Raw genomic sequence first — 14,224 nt, forward strand, 5'->3', positions numbered from 1 at the left:
TGAGCTTGCTGTCCCTCACCTTTCTGTTTTGTTTTCTTTTGACACATATTTTATGTGTGTCGTGTGCACGTGTGAGCACCAGAGGACAATCTTCATTGTTACTCCTCAAATGCGATTCACTTACTTGTACTTTGTTTCATAAAATATTTTTTTTTCTTTTTTCCCCCGAAACAGGGTTTCACTGTGTAGCCTTGACTGTTCAGGCTGGCCTTGAACTCAGAGATCTGCCTACCCGCCTCCCTGAGTGCTGGGATTACAGGCATGTGCTGTTGTGCTTGGCTTTTCATAAAATATCTTAAAACCTTTCTTAGATTTATTTTTCATGTATGTAAGTGTTTTGCTGTGTGTTTGTCTGAGTACCATATGTGTGCCTGGTTCCTGAGGAGTTCAGAAGAGGGTGTTGGATCCTCTGGAACTGGAGTTACAGATGGGTTTAAACTACCATGTGGGTGCTGGGTATCAAACCTGGGTCCTCTGGAAGAGCAGGAAGTGCTCTTTACCTCTCAGCCCAGTCCTATAATATCTCTTTTATTCTTTGAAATTTTCTTCAACTCCCTTGCCCCACTCCTTAGCTGTCTCTAGTGGGTCTCCCACCCCTCTTCACATTCCTTCTCTTTTTCTTCCTAATACATGGTCCTATTCCTGACATAGTGGTCAGAATATCTGGGATGAGAACCAGGAAATGGTGTACAAATAAATGGCCTTTTCAGGTGCTTCTTTTTTGTTTTTTCGAGACAGGGTTTCTGTGTGTAGCCTTGGCTGTCCTGGACCTGCTTATAGACCAGGCTGGCCTATTAAGAAACTCACAGCGTTTTGCCTCCCTGAGCACTGGGATCAAACTGCACCAACACCGCCCAGCCCAGATGAATCTTATATGTACTAAAGTTTTAAGAAACATTGGGCTTTGAACTCATTTTAATTTCTTGAAAAATTGATATTGGATTATTTAATAAGTATATTTTACTGGCAAGTGAATTTCAGTAAAATACTATCATATTTTTTAAAGTACAAGTCAAGAGTCTTGAGTTAGTACAAACATTTCTGTTGAGGTAAATTTCTTTGATACTGTACATAGGCACTAATGTGAAAGGTGAATTTATCTTTGGGTATAAATATAAATTTATAGGTGGGTATAACCAGACAAAAGATACAATTATGTCACTTTTTTTAACCCTTTGGAGCCTAGCATTAATTGTTAAAATGAAAAACAGTTGTTGCTGTTTCTTCTTTCCCTTGGTGAATTTAACATGGGCTAGACTGAATTATGCGTTTCCTATTTTACATAGAATCACTCTTTTCTTAATTTATTAGGCAGGAGGACGAGTGCCAGTGTTAGAGACACTCGTGGAACTTGTGGCAAGAGGCCGGTCCATCCCAGTGCATCTCAGTTCTTTACCCAGATTGGAATTGCTGGTAGCTGAGGTGCAGGCTTGGAAAGAATGTGCTTCTAAAACATTCTTGACTGAGAATTCTCCATATTCTCTGTTAGAGGTGAGTCTACACCCAGCCTGTGCGTAGGAGCTTTGATCTCTAGTTTCAATACAGTCCATAGCATGCAAAAGTGACCTCATTGGTGGATCCATCTCCTGTGAGCTGTTTAGCAGTCTTTGGATGTTTTCTGCCTTCCTTCAGGACGCAGTCACTGTTTGGAGAACAGTTTTCCATTAGGTTTTGTTAGTGTGGGACAGTCTCACTATGTTGCCAGGTGGACTTGGAATTGTGGTAGTCTTCTGCTCTTTTTCTCAAGTTCAGGGCTTACAGGTGTGTGACCACCAAACCTGGCTAGAAAAAGTAGACTCTAAGCCTGGCTATGATTTACTACCTCAGTTTTAGATTTTATTTTATGTGTGTGGATGAATTGCCTGCACGTATGTATCTGCACCATTTGTGTGCAGTACCTGTGGGAGTCAGAAGGGGAAATCTGATACCCTGAAATTATAGTTAGACAGCTTTGAACCATATTGGTACTGGGAATTAACTGGACCCCAATCCTTTGGAAAAGTAACCAATTCTTAACCACTGAACCATCTCTGTAGCTCCACTACCTGCATTTTTAGTAGACATGATACATGACCTCACCAGCGTTTTAGAAGTGCTTAAGCTGAGGTTTTTATATTTTATATTTTATATAAGCTGTTGCGTATGCGTTATTGGAGTCACTTGTCATATGTCACTTTCACTTAATAAATCTGAAGAAAAATTGTGTTTTTGAGTCTGCTTCTCCCTTTTTTTTTCCTTTTTTAAATCATTTGTGTTTGTGTGTGTGCGTGCACACATGCACATGAATGGAGTTTTCAGCCTTAGAAGCAGCATGTTTCAAAGTAAATGGTAGATAATAAGAAATGTATGTCTGTCCCATTACTTGGGGCTTTAATTTAGCTAATCTGAAATTTGTTTCACCAATGGTTGTGTTTTCTCTCACTAATTAGGTGCTTTGTCCTCGGTGTGATATTGGCCTTTTGGGATTGAAAAGGAAACAGAGAAAGTTGAAAGAGCCCTTGCCAAGTGGGAAGAAGAAAAGCACTAAGTTGGAGAGTCTGAGTGACCTTGAGAGGGCTCTAATGGAGAGCAAAGAGACTGCTTCAGCTGTGCGTAGCATGGTTTCTTCTGCTGCTTTGTGTTGGGGGAGGGTAGTTTCTTCAGCTACCATGTAGGGATATTGGCATGCTTAGTAGAATAACTTGAAAAGTGCTTGAGTTTGCCAAAAGAACTTTTGAAAATTGTCAGGTTTAAAGATAGCTGTTAAGGTTGGCATTAATGAGTTCCTGAATTCTGAAAAATAATAAGAGACAAAATATCCACAGAGGTGCATAAAATTTGAATTAGGCCACCCAGTGTGAATCTCTTTTTTTTGTTTGTTTGAGGTAAGTTCTCTACAAAAGACAAGTTCTGTAGCATTGGTTGTCTAGTCACTCAGCAGGCTGGCCTCGAACTGGCTTCTGCTTCCTAGATGCACACCTAGCTAATTCTGAGTCTTAGATACTGAGAATGCCTATGGGTTTATCTAGATTTTACCTCAATATACCAAAAATTTGTTACTGATTTACTTCTATATCTATCTACCTCCACAAAAAGAAAAAGAAAAAAAATCCTTCATTTGTCTATATACTTCCCTAATCATGAAAAGAAGAAATGGAGAGTTCATTCTGTCCTTATGACTCAGCCATCTCATCTGAGGATTCAAGATTGGTCTGGCTTGGTTCTCTTTTTTTTTTTTTTTTTTTTTTTTTTTACTTATTTATTATGTATACAATATTCTGTCGGCATATATGCCTGCACACCAGAAGAGGATACCACGTCTCATTATAGATGGTCCTGAGCCACCAGGTGGTTGCTGGGAATTGAACTCAGGACCTTTGGATGAACAGCTAGTGCTCTTAACCTCGGAGCCATCTCTCCAGCCCCTGGCTTGGTTCTTAAAGAAAGTGTTTCCTTTTGTATCTGTTCTCTCCTGGTCATTTTTCCCGACAGTTGGCTAGTTAATCTGAAAAAATTCTAGAATAAGAAGTGCTTATTCTGACCTTGTTTAAAACAAAACAAACAAACAAACAAACAAAAAAACCAAAAAGACAAAAACAAAAAAGAGCTCCATTTATGGACAGCTAGTAAGTGGTGTCAAGAGAAAATATGTTCAAAGCATTATCCAGTCTTATAAGAGGCACATACCACCGTGTCCAACTTAGCGAGTGCTGGGGATGGATATTCCAGTGCTTTCTTCGTGCTAACTAAGCACCCTTAGCCACATCCCCAGCCTTAGATGGTTGTCAGAGACTTATTTCATAGCCTATTATTGTGATGTTCATCACATAAAGATGATGTAGCAGAGAACAACAGTAAGACATAAAATGACCACCATTGTAGTTCAGGCTGGATTGAAGCTCTGGCTGGACTCAGTCCTCTTGTCCTTAGCCTCCTAAGGGCCATGCTTTCAGTCTTGGGCTACCACATCTGGCTCAAGAGACTTTTCTGTCTCCTGTTCCTTTCTAGAAGACAACAAAATCTTAGGGAACAAATACTAGCTGAAAAGGTCAGAAAAGAGCATACATAAAATATCAGCACCAGAGAAGTAAATTCTATGCCATAAATCTGCAAGTTTTAATTATTGCTCATACTCTATATACTATGTGCAAAGCAAAGAGTGTTCTATCTCATCTCATGTGATTCTCATCATAGACCTTGTTGGGTTGCATATTGTTGTCTTGTCCGTTTTGTGCATGCAAAAATTTAGCCATAGTGAAATGTGGCTTAGCTTGAGGCAGAGCTACTCTGGATTTAAATGCATATAATCTACTCTGGAGCCCATCTAATTAACCTTTAGGATCTTGAGTTGTGGAGGAGGGATGGTTTTCTTTGGCAGTGTCCTTGATGGCTAACTCCTTTTCAGATGGCAACTCTTGGGGAAGCTCGCCTAAGAGAAATGGAAGCTTTGCAATCTCTCAGACTTGCCAATGAAGAGAAATTGCTGTCACCTGTCCAAGATGTAGAGCTGAAAGTCTGCCTGTGTCAGAAGACTCCAGCCACTCCCATGATCCAGTGTGAACTCTGCAGGGATGCTTTCCATACTAGCTGTGTATCGGTGCCTAGTATTTCACAAAGCTCCCGAATCTGGCTTTGTCCTCATTGTCGGAGGTCAGAGAAGCCTCCATTAGAGAAAATTTTGCCCCTGCTGGCCTCCTTGCAGCGTATACGAGTTCGTCTTCCTGAAGGAGATGCACTTCGCTATATGATTGAAAGAACCGTGAACTGGCAACATAGAGCCCAGCAGCTGCTTTCTTCAGGGAATCTAAAATTTGTGCAAGAACAAGTGGGCTCTGGACTGTTGTTTAGCAGATGGCAAGCCTCAGCAGGACAGGCATCAGCAACAAACAAGGTAAGCCTGTGCTTTGTGGGGTATTGATTGACAGTCTGCATAGCTCTGCAGTTCTGTCTGGTGTTGCTGTTTCTGAGACCATCCTTCTGTCACTCACATTCATAGCACTTATCACTTCCCTCTTCAGGGGCCAGGCACCCTGCTCTACCGTTTAGTTTTCTCTGTTCCTAATTGTCAGTTTTAATTGATTACCTTTGAAATGATTATTCATTACTATTATCTGTGTATGCACATGGGATTTTTGGGTACTGTATGAGTATGGATGCCAAAAGGACATTTTGTGGAATCAGTTCTATCTTTACATGGCTTCTGAGCTGGCTCTACTTTTTTTTAAGGTATATTTGTTAATTTATTATGTATACAGTATTCTGCCTGCACTCCAGAAGAGGGCACCAGATCTCATTATAGATGGTTATGAGCCACCATGTGGTTTCTGTGAATTGAACTCAGGACCTCTAGGAAGAGCATCCAGCAGAAGCGCTCTTAACCTCTGAGCCATCTGTCCCGTCCCTGTGCTTTTTGTTTTTTTGATAAGGTCTCAGCTACCCCAAAATGATTTAGAACTCACTGTGTGTGAAGATGATCTTAAACTGTTCCTGCCTCTGTCTCCTGAGGGTGGGGGCTATGGGCGTGTAAGACTTGGTCATGGGCACAGAAACTCGGGCTTTATGCTAGCTGGTCAGACACTTGACTAAGCGAACTGCACCTCCACTGTCAGGAGTCCTCCTTAGACAGCCTGTTCTGTTATGTACATGCCTACCTTTTGTATATACAGATAATTTTTCTACTTCATTATCTGTTAACCTGTTCGCATATTTAACTTATGCATGTACTTTTATTTTAAATTTTTGCTTGATTGAATTTTTTTCCTTTCATGTAAGTCACTGTGTAGAAGGCTTGCTTGTCCTTTTAGCCTTCAAGGAAGAATGTTCAAAAGGTTCAGATGCATTTGTATGTTTCTGTTTGTGTATATAGGCCTTGGTCAGGTCCCTTAGGAGCTGTCTGCCTTGTTTTTTGAGACAGGGTTTCTCACTGGAATCCGAGGCAGACCAGTTATGCTCGCTTGGCTGGCCAGTGAGTCCCAAGGATCTGTTTGTGCCCTCCTCCTTGGTACTGGGATTGATTACTAGCGTATTCTACTTGCCTAGTTTATTGTTTTTGTCTGTTTGCTTGCTTGCTTTAGTGGAAATCAAACTGAGGTGTTGATGATTATGAAAGACAAACACTTTACAAACTGAGCTGTCTCCCTGAGTTTCTATTCGTGGTCTTATTTATCAGAAGGTAGCTCCTTCCACCATCGTAACAACAGGTTGTCAGTTTCTGAGCTGTAGGAAGAGACTGGGAAGATAAAGGAAAGTACAGGTAGAATGACATAGTCAATCTTTACATTAATCCCCCCTTTTTATTTTTATTTATTATTTATGAACAATGTGTGTTTCAACCTGCATGTATGTATGTGTACTACACGTGTGTCTGGTGCTGGCATAGATTGGAAGATGTCACTGGGTCCCCTTGGAACTCTGTGGTTGCTTTGAATTGGGCTGCAAGAACAAGTGCTCTTAACTGCTGAGCCAACTCTGCAGTCCCTTTAAATTTTTATTACAATTATATGCATGTGTGTGCAAGCAGGAATCTGTTCTCTCCTTCCATTCTGTTAGTTCTCATTATTGAACTCAGGTCATGAGGCTTTGTGTCAAGCACCTTTACCTGCTGAGCCATTTTGCTGGTCCCTATTCCCAGTATATTTCTGTAATAGAGACATTTACAAACTGGGCATAGTGGTACTCACCCGTGTCCTTAGCTGTTCAGAGGGCTGAGACAGGATCACTTGAGCCACAGGAGTTTTAGACCAGGCTGGACAATGTAGAGAGACCCCATCTCTTAAAACAACTTGAGGATAGATACGGCCTACTGTGTTTGCCTGGGGTTTGACCTACAGCACCACAAAGGAGAGGGTAGGAGGAGAGATTGACAGTTCTTATGCTTGGTTGGTCATGATATGGGTGTTAACTGCTCAGCAGAGCACAAGTAAAAATGCCTGTCTTATGCCATTGGTTTGTTCCTCTTCAGGTTTCTGAAACAGCAAGCGATTGAACATCTGCTGCTGTTTGGGTAGCCAGCAGGAGAGTCACTTGTATTCCTTTGCCAAGTGTGTGCTAGGAATTGATTAGTAAGGGAGACAAAGTTGTTGCTCATTTTTAAGACAGGGTTTCACAGAGCCATGGATGTTCTCAAACTCCTGACCCTCCTGCTGTTACCTCCCAAGTGCTGGGATTACAGGTGTATGCCCCCATGCTCACAATTTGTCTTATTACATCTAACCTTCAGTAAAAAAGGAGTTACATCAACACTGAAAGGTGGTATGGTCTGTTCACTTGTGGAGAAAAGGATTTATTTCCCAGTGTCTTCAGCTCTCTGAGATCAGTCTGAATACACTTGGGAAATTGTATGGCTTCATTTTTAGGAGGGTGGGTTTGGCCAGTCTTTTGATGTCAGAGGAGACTGGAAAAAAATAAAGTCTTATTCTAGAAACTACTTTCATTGGACTAGTAGGAGTGTTTTCGATCTGCAAAAGCCTTGTAATAAGGTGTTTCTCTTTCATCAGGTGTCTCAACCTCCTGGCACCACATCCTTTTCATTGCCTGATGACTGGGACAACAGAACCTCATATTTACACTCTCCCTTCTCTACTGGACAGAGTTGTATTCCCCTTCATGGTTTGTATTTTATTTTATACTATTCCTAGATAGTAACAGGCCGTCTTGCCTAGTCCTGTAGCTTTTATAATAGAAGATCTTTTATAACAGCTTCTGTAATAGATGTAGTTTTATAATAAATGATCTGGTATCTTAACTCCTTGCAGGTGTTGTGTTACTTATATAAATAATATCTGCATTTGGGAGGCTAAGGCAGGGGGATTATACATTCAACGCCTTCTGGGCTACGTAGTGACGTTCTTTCTAAAACAACAATCCAAAGGCCTTTATTACTATGCATGGGATATTACATTTTGGGATGAGTTCATCCTATGCCAGGGAGCACCAAGCACCATGTGTTTAGGGCAGATGTGTACTCCCTGTTGTTTTAGACTTCTGGGGGATAGTAAAAGTAACTGATATTTGAAATCTACCTCCCCCCCTTTTTTTTCTTTCTTCACATAAAGATCTCATTAAGCTCAAATTCAATGTTTAGTTGAAAATGATCTCATTTTTTTTTAAACTTGTTTATTTTTATTTTGTGTATTGGTCTTTTGCCTGCCTGTCCTGTATGTCTGTACCAGTGTGCATGCAGTGCCTACAGAGGCCATCAGATACCTTGGGACTGGAATTTTTGACAGTTACAAGCCACCATGTGAGCCCTGGGAATTGAATCTGGGTCCTCTGGAAGAGCAGCTTAGCTTCTGCGCCATCTCTCAAGTTCCAGAAAATGACCAGTCATTTTTTTTTTTTTTTAAACTGGGGCTGGAGAGTAGTCCTCTTTCTCTTTCCCTGTGTGCGTGCGCGTGCTCGCAAGCATACATGTGTTTTATTAGCCTATGTTGGCCATGTAGCTGAGGATGAGCTTGAACTCTTGATCCTCCTATTTCCAGTTCTGAAGTGCTGGGATTATATGTGTATACCACCATGCATAGCCCTCTTTAGAGTTCTGCCTAAAGTTTCAACTGGAGGCTTGATCTTTAGTCATCCTTATGAGGGTATTTAGTCATGTGGTCTGAGCTCCTTGCTCTACTCAAATTGTTTATGGTGTAGGCCAACAGTTTCTTTTGTGACAGTGAAACTTGTCAAGGTAGACACATCTCTTTTGTATGAGCAATAGGTAATTTCTTAGGGAATCTACATTAGCCTCTCTTTGTTGTATTATGGTTTAGGCACATTAACTAGACCTAACAAGCTGACTGCAGTTAAAGGAGGAAAGGTGGGATGTGGTATGGGGACAGCCTTTTGTACCTGACAGGCTTACATGTGCATGTATTAAATGTCTCTGTTCCCTTTCTGATTGGGTGTGGTCTCTAACAGGTTTGAGTCCAGAAGTGAATGAATTGCTGATGGAAGCCCAGTTGCTCCAGGTGTCCCTTCCTGAAATTCAGGAGCTTTATCAGACTTTACTTACAAGGCCAAGCTCTGCTCAACAAGCTGACCAAGGCTCACCAGTTAGATCTAGTAGTGAAAAGGTGAGTGAGAGGCAGGTCTGCAGCAGCAGCACTGCACCTTGTAGTGTCACCCTGCCTAATGATTTGGCAAAATAGATGGCTGCGTCTTTGAGCCATAGAGCATGCAAACTGTCTACCTCCCAGCTCCATTCTGCAGGACACACTCTGAACACCATTTTCAGCAGTTGGGGTGTCACAGCTTAGATGTGGGGATGTGGGTCCTGTTTTTTATGTCTGAATTTTTCTTTTTTCTGTTTATGGAACTGTTCTCATCACTCCCATGTGATAATTGTGAGAGGTAGTATTATAAAGATGCTAGATAGCAAAAGCTTTTCATTATTTCTCCAAACCAGTATGCTAAGACTGTATATGTAGAGGCTGAGGATGCTTATCCTACATTCTAAAAGATACTCTGTAATGTCCTGTTCCCTGTCTCCCATGCCCTTACATGTGTATTTTTGTGTGGTGTGTGTTTATGTGTATATGTTTTCACATGTGTATATTCAAGTTAGATATATGCGCTTGTGATGTGGACCCTGAAGTTGATGTCAGAATCTTGGATTGCTCTCCACTTGATTCACTGAGATTGAATCTCTGAATTGCACTCAGAGCTTGCAGATAGGCTATTCTTACCAGCCAGCTTGTTCCACGGATCCCTTATCTCTGACTTGCTGAAACCATAGACAAGCTACCATAGCCACTGAGTGTTGACATGGATTTAGGTCCTCTTGCTTTCATGGCAAGCACAGTAACTGCTGAGCCATCTCCGAGTCCCTGTAATAATAGCCTGTGTCTCAGCACAGTCAAGGAGCTTCTGCTCCCTTCTAGCTCTGTAAGACGCCATCACACACAGTGCCCCTGAGAATATAATTAGGAATAAAAGAACCTACTAGGAAGACTGAAATCATGAGGAAAGGATCCTCATGAAGGGTGCCCTGAAGACTGACCACAGATGGACTTAATCACCGTGGAATAGATGTTTTTCAAAAGTTCTTAGAGTAGTCAGCCACTCACTCACGGATTTGATGAGAAGAAGTGTCTGTATATGTCTTTTCTCTCCTGGTGCTAGCAGGCCTCTTTGAAGGTCAGTTGTGTCATTAACACCCTATCCTTGCACTCCCCTCAGTTCCCAGTGAGGAGGGAAGAAGGTTAGGCTGGTTGTTTTGTGGGACTCGGGGTACAGAAATGATAGTAGTGGTTAGGATGTAGTATATCCTGAAGGAGTGTTTGTTTTCTCACTTGCATATATTCTTTAGTTGCATCAACTTTTTTTTAATGGGCAAACTGAAGGCTAACATTGAATTTGCCGTCTCCCACCCAGAATGATTGCCTTCGAGGGAAACGAGATGGGAACAACAGTCTTGAGAGAAAACTGAAGAGACGCCCAGAAAGAGAAGGCCTTCCCAGTGAACGGTGGGATCGAGTTAAAAAAATGCGGACACCCCAAAAGAAGAAAATCAAACTGAGTCACCCCAAGGACATGAACAGTTTCAAATTAGAAAGAGAGCGTAGCTATGACTTAGTCCGTAATGCCGAAACTCACTCCTTGCCCTCAGACACATCCTACTCCGAACAGGAGGACTCTGAGGATGAAGATGCCATCTGCCCAGCTGTGAGCTGCCTGCAGCCAGAAGGAGATGAGGTCAGTGAGGTTTGGGCCATAGAGGACGTGCTTTCCCTTAACTCAGAAACCCTGTAAGCTAGACCTCATCTCCTTGGGTCTTTCTCTTCTGCTTGTCTGCTTTGAGCTGATCTGAATGGATTGCTCAGTTCTCCCCTACTGATATCTCTGCTTTTAACCATCGGTCCTGGGTCTCCTTCCTTTTCTTGAAGAAACTCTCGTTCTTCCCTTTTTTCCTTCTCTTGCTCCTCCAGCTTTCACCGTCCCGGCGCTCAGAAGGTGGGAGGGATGCTGACGGAGTGCCCTTTTGCTTACTGTCACAGGGCAGCACTGTCTACCCCAAAGCAGGCACAACTTGAAGAGTGACTCTGCCTCGGTTGCTTTGGCGGTGGGACAGCCACACTCCAGTGCTTAGCTGTTGTGCCTGAGGCCCCAGAGCTGGGACAGTGGCCATTAGTGGCAAACGGCCTGAATATCTTGAGGCTGGCCTGCCCAATTTTGAATGGCATTTTTTCCTCTGAACACCCCATCTCCCTGCTCTTTGTAACCAGGTGGACTGGGTCCAGTGTGATGGCAGCTGCAATCAGTGGTTTCACCAGGTCTGTGTTGGTGTCTCTCCAGAGATGGCAGAGAAAGAAGACTACATCTGTGTGCGCTGTACTGGAAAGGACGCACCAAGCCGAAAGTAAAAACAAAATACACTCTAACTTCATATAATTCAGGACTCCAACAAAGAAGATTTCCTCAGTCTCAGCAAAGCTACAGGACTGGAATCGAGCCAGCCTGTACTCGGTGCTATTTCTATTCCTTACGGGATCATTTTTCCAGAACTCTTTGAAAAAAAGAAAAAAACAACTAAAAAAATTTTTGACACTTTTTGTATTTTTTTCCTTAAGAGCTGTTTGTGGTTGTTGAAGTTTAAAATGCTGACTGTTTTTTGCAGGGGTCTCTACCGATTTCGAAGGTATTGGAGTTTGCACCTTTTTGTGTACAGCATTAACATTGTACTTCTGCCTGGGATAGACCGGCCTAAGAATCCAACTCAGTTTCAGAGCCCAGAAGGGGCTCCAGAATTCCAGTAACCCTTACTGAGCAACCGATCTCCTGTACTCTGTTACCACATTGGGGGATTTTACGTTTTTCACTTTGGGGTTTTTGTTCCTTTCTTTCTCTGCTTCTTTTCCTTTCTGGTAGGGTAGGTTTATTTATCTGAGCAATAACTTCTATGTTGGTTTCAGTGGCTGGAATTAAAACAAAACAAACTTCTAAACAGTGTGTTGGTGCTTTAGCATTTGGTTAATGTACAGAAAGCAAATGTCTAGTTTCTAGTGTCACTGATGAACTAGTGATGTAGAAAGAGACTGCGCTGTAAGTAATCGCCACAGCTGTATTTTGGCTTTCTCCCTGCCCGCTTATTCCTCCCCTATTTTTTTTTTTTTTTTTTTTTTTGGTAGATTGTATCAAATGTTGCAGTTTATATTGTGGAATAATAAATCCTTGGTCCTATTATCACACTAGACTACAGCTTCTTCTGCCCTTTCACCTCATGGGCCTACAGAACCAGAGGGGTTGCTTGCTTTTTCTTCTTCCCAGGCAGGCCACAGCAGAAGTGTGAGGAGGTTTTTGCAGCCTGACTCTTTAGGTGGGCCTGTGCCTTCATGCCCCACTAATAAAGAACCCTGTTTTCAAAGACCAGAGCCAGCCTTTCAAGCCATGTTCTTTTTAGATAAGCTCAGAATGTTGGAGTGTCCCTAAATCACTCTGACTTCAAGTCCTCTTGCGGACTTTATCATATTTGAATTGACATAGAAATTTGGTTGAGAGTTAAGTTGCTGGGATTTATCATCTTAGAGGCTTGGTTCTAATGTATTAGTTGAGGGGAAATTTGGGACTACCATCCCTACCTGCCTGGGATTCCATTCCCAACTCTGTAATTTCGTCCATCTTAACTGGTTGTGGACAGCCCATAGTCCTTCTGTTCTACAGAGGGGAAACCTTTCTGGTGAGCAAAACAACAGGCTTCTGCTTACTTAAATTATTGCAGGCTTCTGCTTACTTAAATTGTTTTCCTCACTGTCTGTAACCATAAGCCTGATGGTGGATAGAGCTAGTAGCCCTTTCATAAAACATCAGAAAGCAGTTTGTGATGTAGCAGAGATTTAAATGTATTGTCCCCTTTATGCAATCCAGATAATTAAATCTGTTTAAGACTAACTCCTTCCTAGTGGTCCACAGTGTCCTGCAGTTGCTGTGATGTCTCTTTTTGTCTGGGGATAAAAGTAAGCTTTGAAGAGGCGTTACTGAGGCCAGGGATGCAGCTTAGTGGTGGAACACTTACCTAACATAAGCAAGGCCCTGGATCCTTTTGCACTACCAAAAGGAAGACAATTAGGTTCAAAGAAAAAGGGCCTGCTGCTAAATTCAAGTCTGACTTTTTTGTTTTGTTTTCCAAGACACTGTGGCTCTGGCTGTCCTGGAACTCACTACTGTATAGACCAGGCTGACCTTGGACTCAGAGATCCACCTACCTCTGCCTCCCTATTGCTGGGATTAAAGGCACATGTCACCACTGCCTGTCTCCCTCCAGTTCTTAATAATTGTTTTATTTGCTCATTTGAGTTTCATAGGGTCCAGGCTTGTTCTGTAGCCAAGTGTTACCTTGAACTCCTGACTGTCTTGCCTCTATCTTCTAAATTCTGGGGCAAAAATATGTGTACTACCATGCCTGTTCTATGTAGCTGCTGGGATCAACCCGAGGGCCTTGTACATGCCAGGCAAGCACTCTACCAAGTGAGCTGCATGTTTTCCCCTCAGCAGCTTTTCTTTGTGTGTACCTTGTACACAACTTGTGATTATTAGCCATCTTATTATTGCTGAGCTAGCCTCTTCAGTCACAGGAGATATGAACCATCCCCTTCCTAAATGGGAATCAGGGTGGCTGCACAAAATCATATTGTGAGTCAAAAGCAAATGGCGCCTAGGTTTTCTTCAGTTCTCCAAGTGTTTTCATCAGTCCTACCTTGTTCCGTATCAAACACTGCAAATGATGGAGACATTCAGCTTCCAACTTAGGCCACCTGTGTGCCTAACTACAAACGAAGGTTTTGTTAAAAACATATTTTATAATTTTATAATGTGCTCTGACACTTGCTGATACCTTAGAACAGTGTTCTCAACCTGTTGGTCACAAACCTTTTGGCAAACCTGTCTCCTAAAATATTTAAATTACAATTCATAACAGTAAAATTACAGTTATGAAGTAACAATGAAAATAGTTTTCTGGTTGTGAATCACCACACTATGAGGAACCCCTTGAGGGTTGCAGCATTAGGACGGTTGAGAACCACTGCCTTAGAGGAATGTTGGATATATGGAGAAAGAAGATAAAACAGTCACCGACTGAGTTTTCATCTTAGTTGAAAGCCTTCATCTTAGACAGCCTTGCAGTCCCTGGGTTTGGAGGAGAGGACTGGAGTTAGAGCCTGAGTCAGGAGGAGGATGGGCAGTAGGCAAACAGTGAGTAGAGAACTCCACTGCAGAGGCTGGGACAGCTGCTCTCCCTCACTTCAGTGCCTGCTACTGC

General features: G+C 42.2%; 1 protein-coding gene across 2 annotated transcripts in view; it reads left to right on the forward strand.

Moving 5' to 3' along the window:
* Kdm5b (lysine demethylase 5B) overlaps nucleotides 1-12,153 on the forward strand; it is a 72,916-nt gene extending 60,763 nt beyond the window's left edge. The window contains exons 21-27 of one of the 2 annotated variants that reach the window (XM_021633771.2): nucleotides 1,312-1,491; nucleotides 2,430-2,588; nucleotides 4,385-4,870; nucleotides 7,476-7,587; nucleotides 8,887-9,041; nucleotides 10,342-10,662; nucleotides 11,193-12,153. In XM_021633771.2, coding sequence (XP_021489446.1) covers nucleotides 1,312-1,491; nucleotides 2,430-2,588; nucleotides 4,385-4,870; nucleotides 7,476-7,587; nucleotides 8,887-9,041; nucleotides 10,342-10,662; nucleotides 11,193-11,330 — 1,551 coding nt within the window. In that variant the 3' untranslated portion in view covers nucleotides 11,331-12,153. Of the gene's footprint in view, nucleotides 1-1,311; nucleotides 1,492-2,429; nucleotides 2,589-4,384; nucleotides 4,871-7,475; nucleotides 7,588-8,886; nucleotides 9,042-10,341; nucleotides 10,663-10,895 lie in introns of both variants that reach the window. The other variant, XM_060364337.1, reaches the window with a different exon arrangement.
* Nucleotides 12,154-14,224: the final 2,071 nt, after the last annotated feature.

This window comes from Meriones unguiculatus, chromosome 11 (assembly GCF_030254825.1).
Source record: "Meriones unguiculatus strain TT.TT164.6M chromosome 11, Bangor_MerUng_6.1, whole genome shotgun sequence".
NCBI lineage: Eukaryota > Metazoa > Chordata > Mammalia > Rodentia > Muridae > Meriones > Meriones unguiculatus.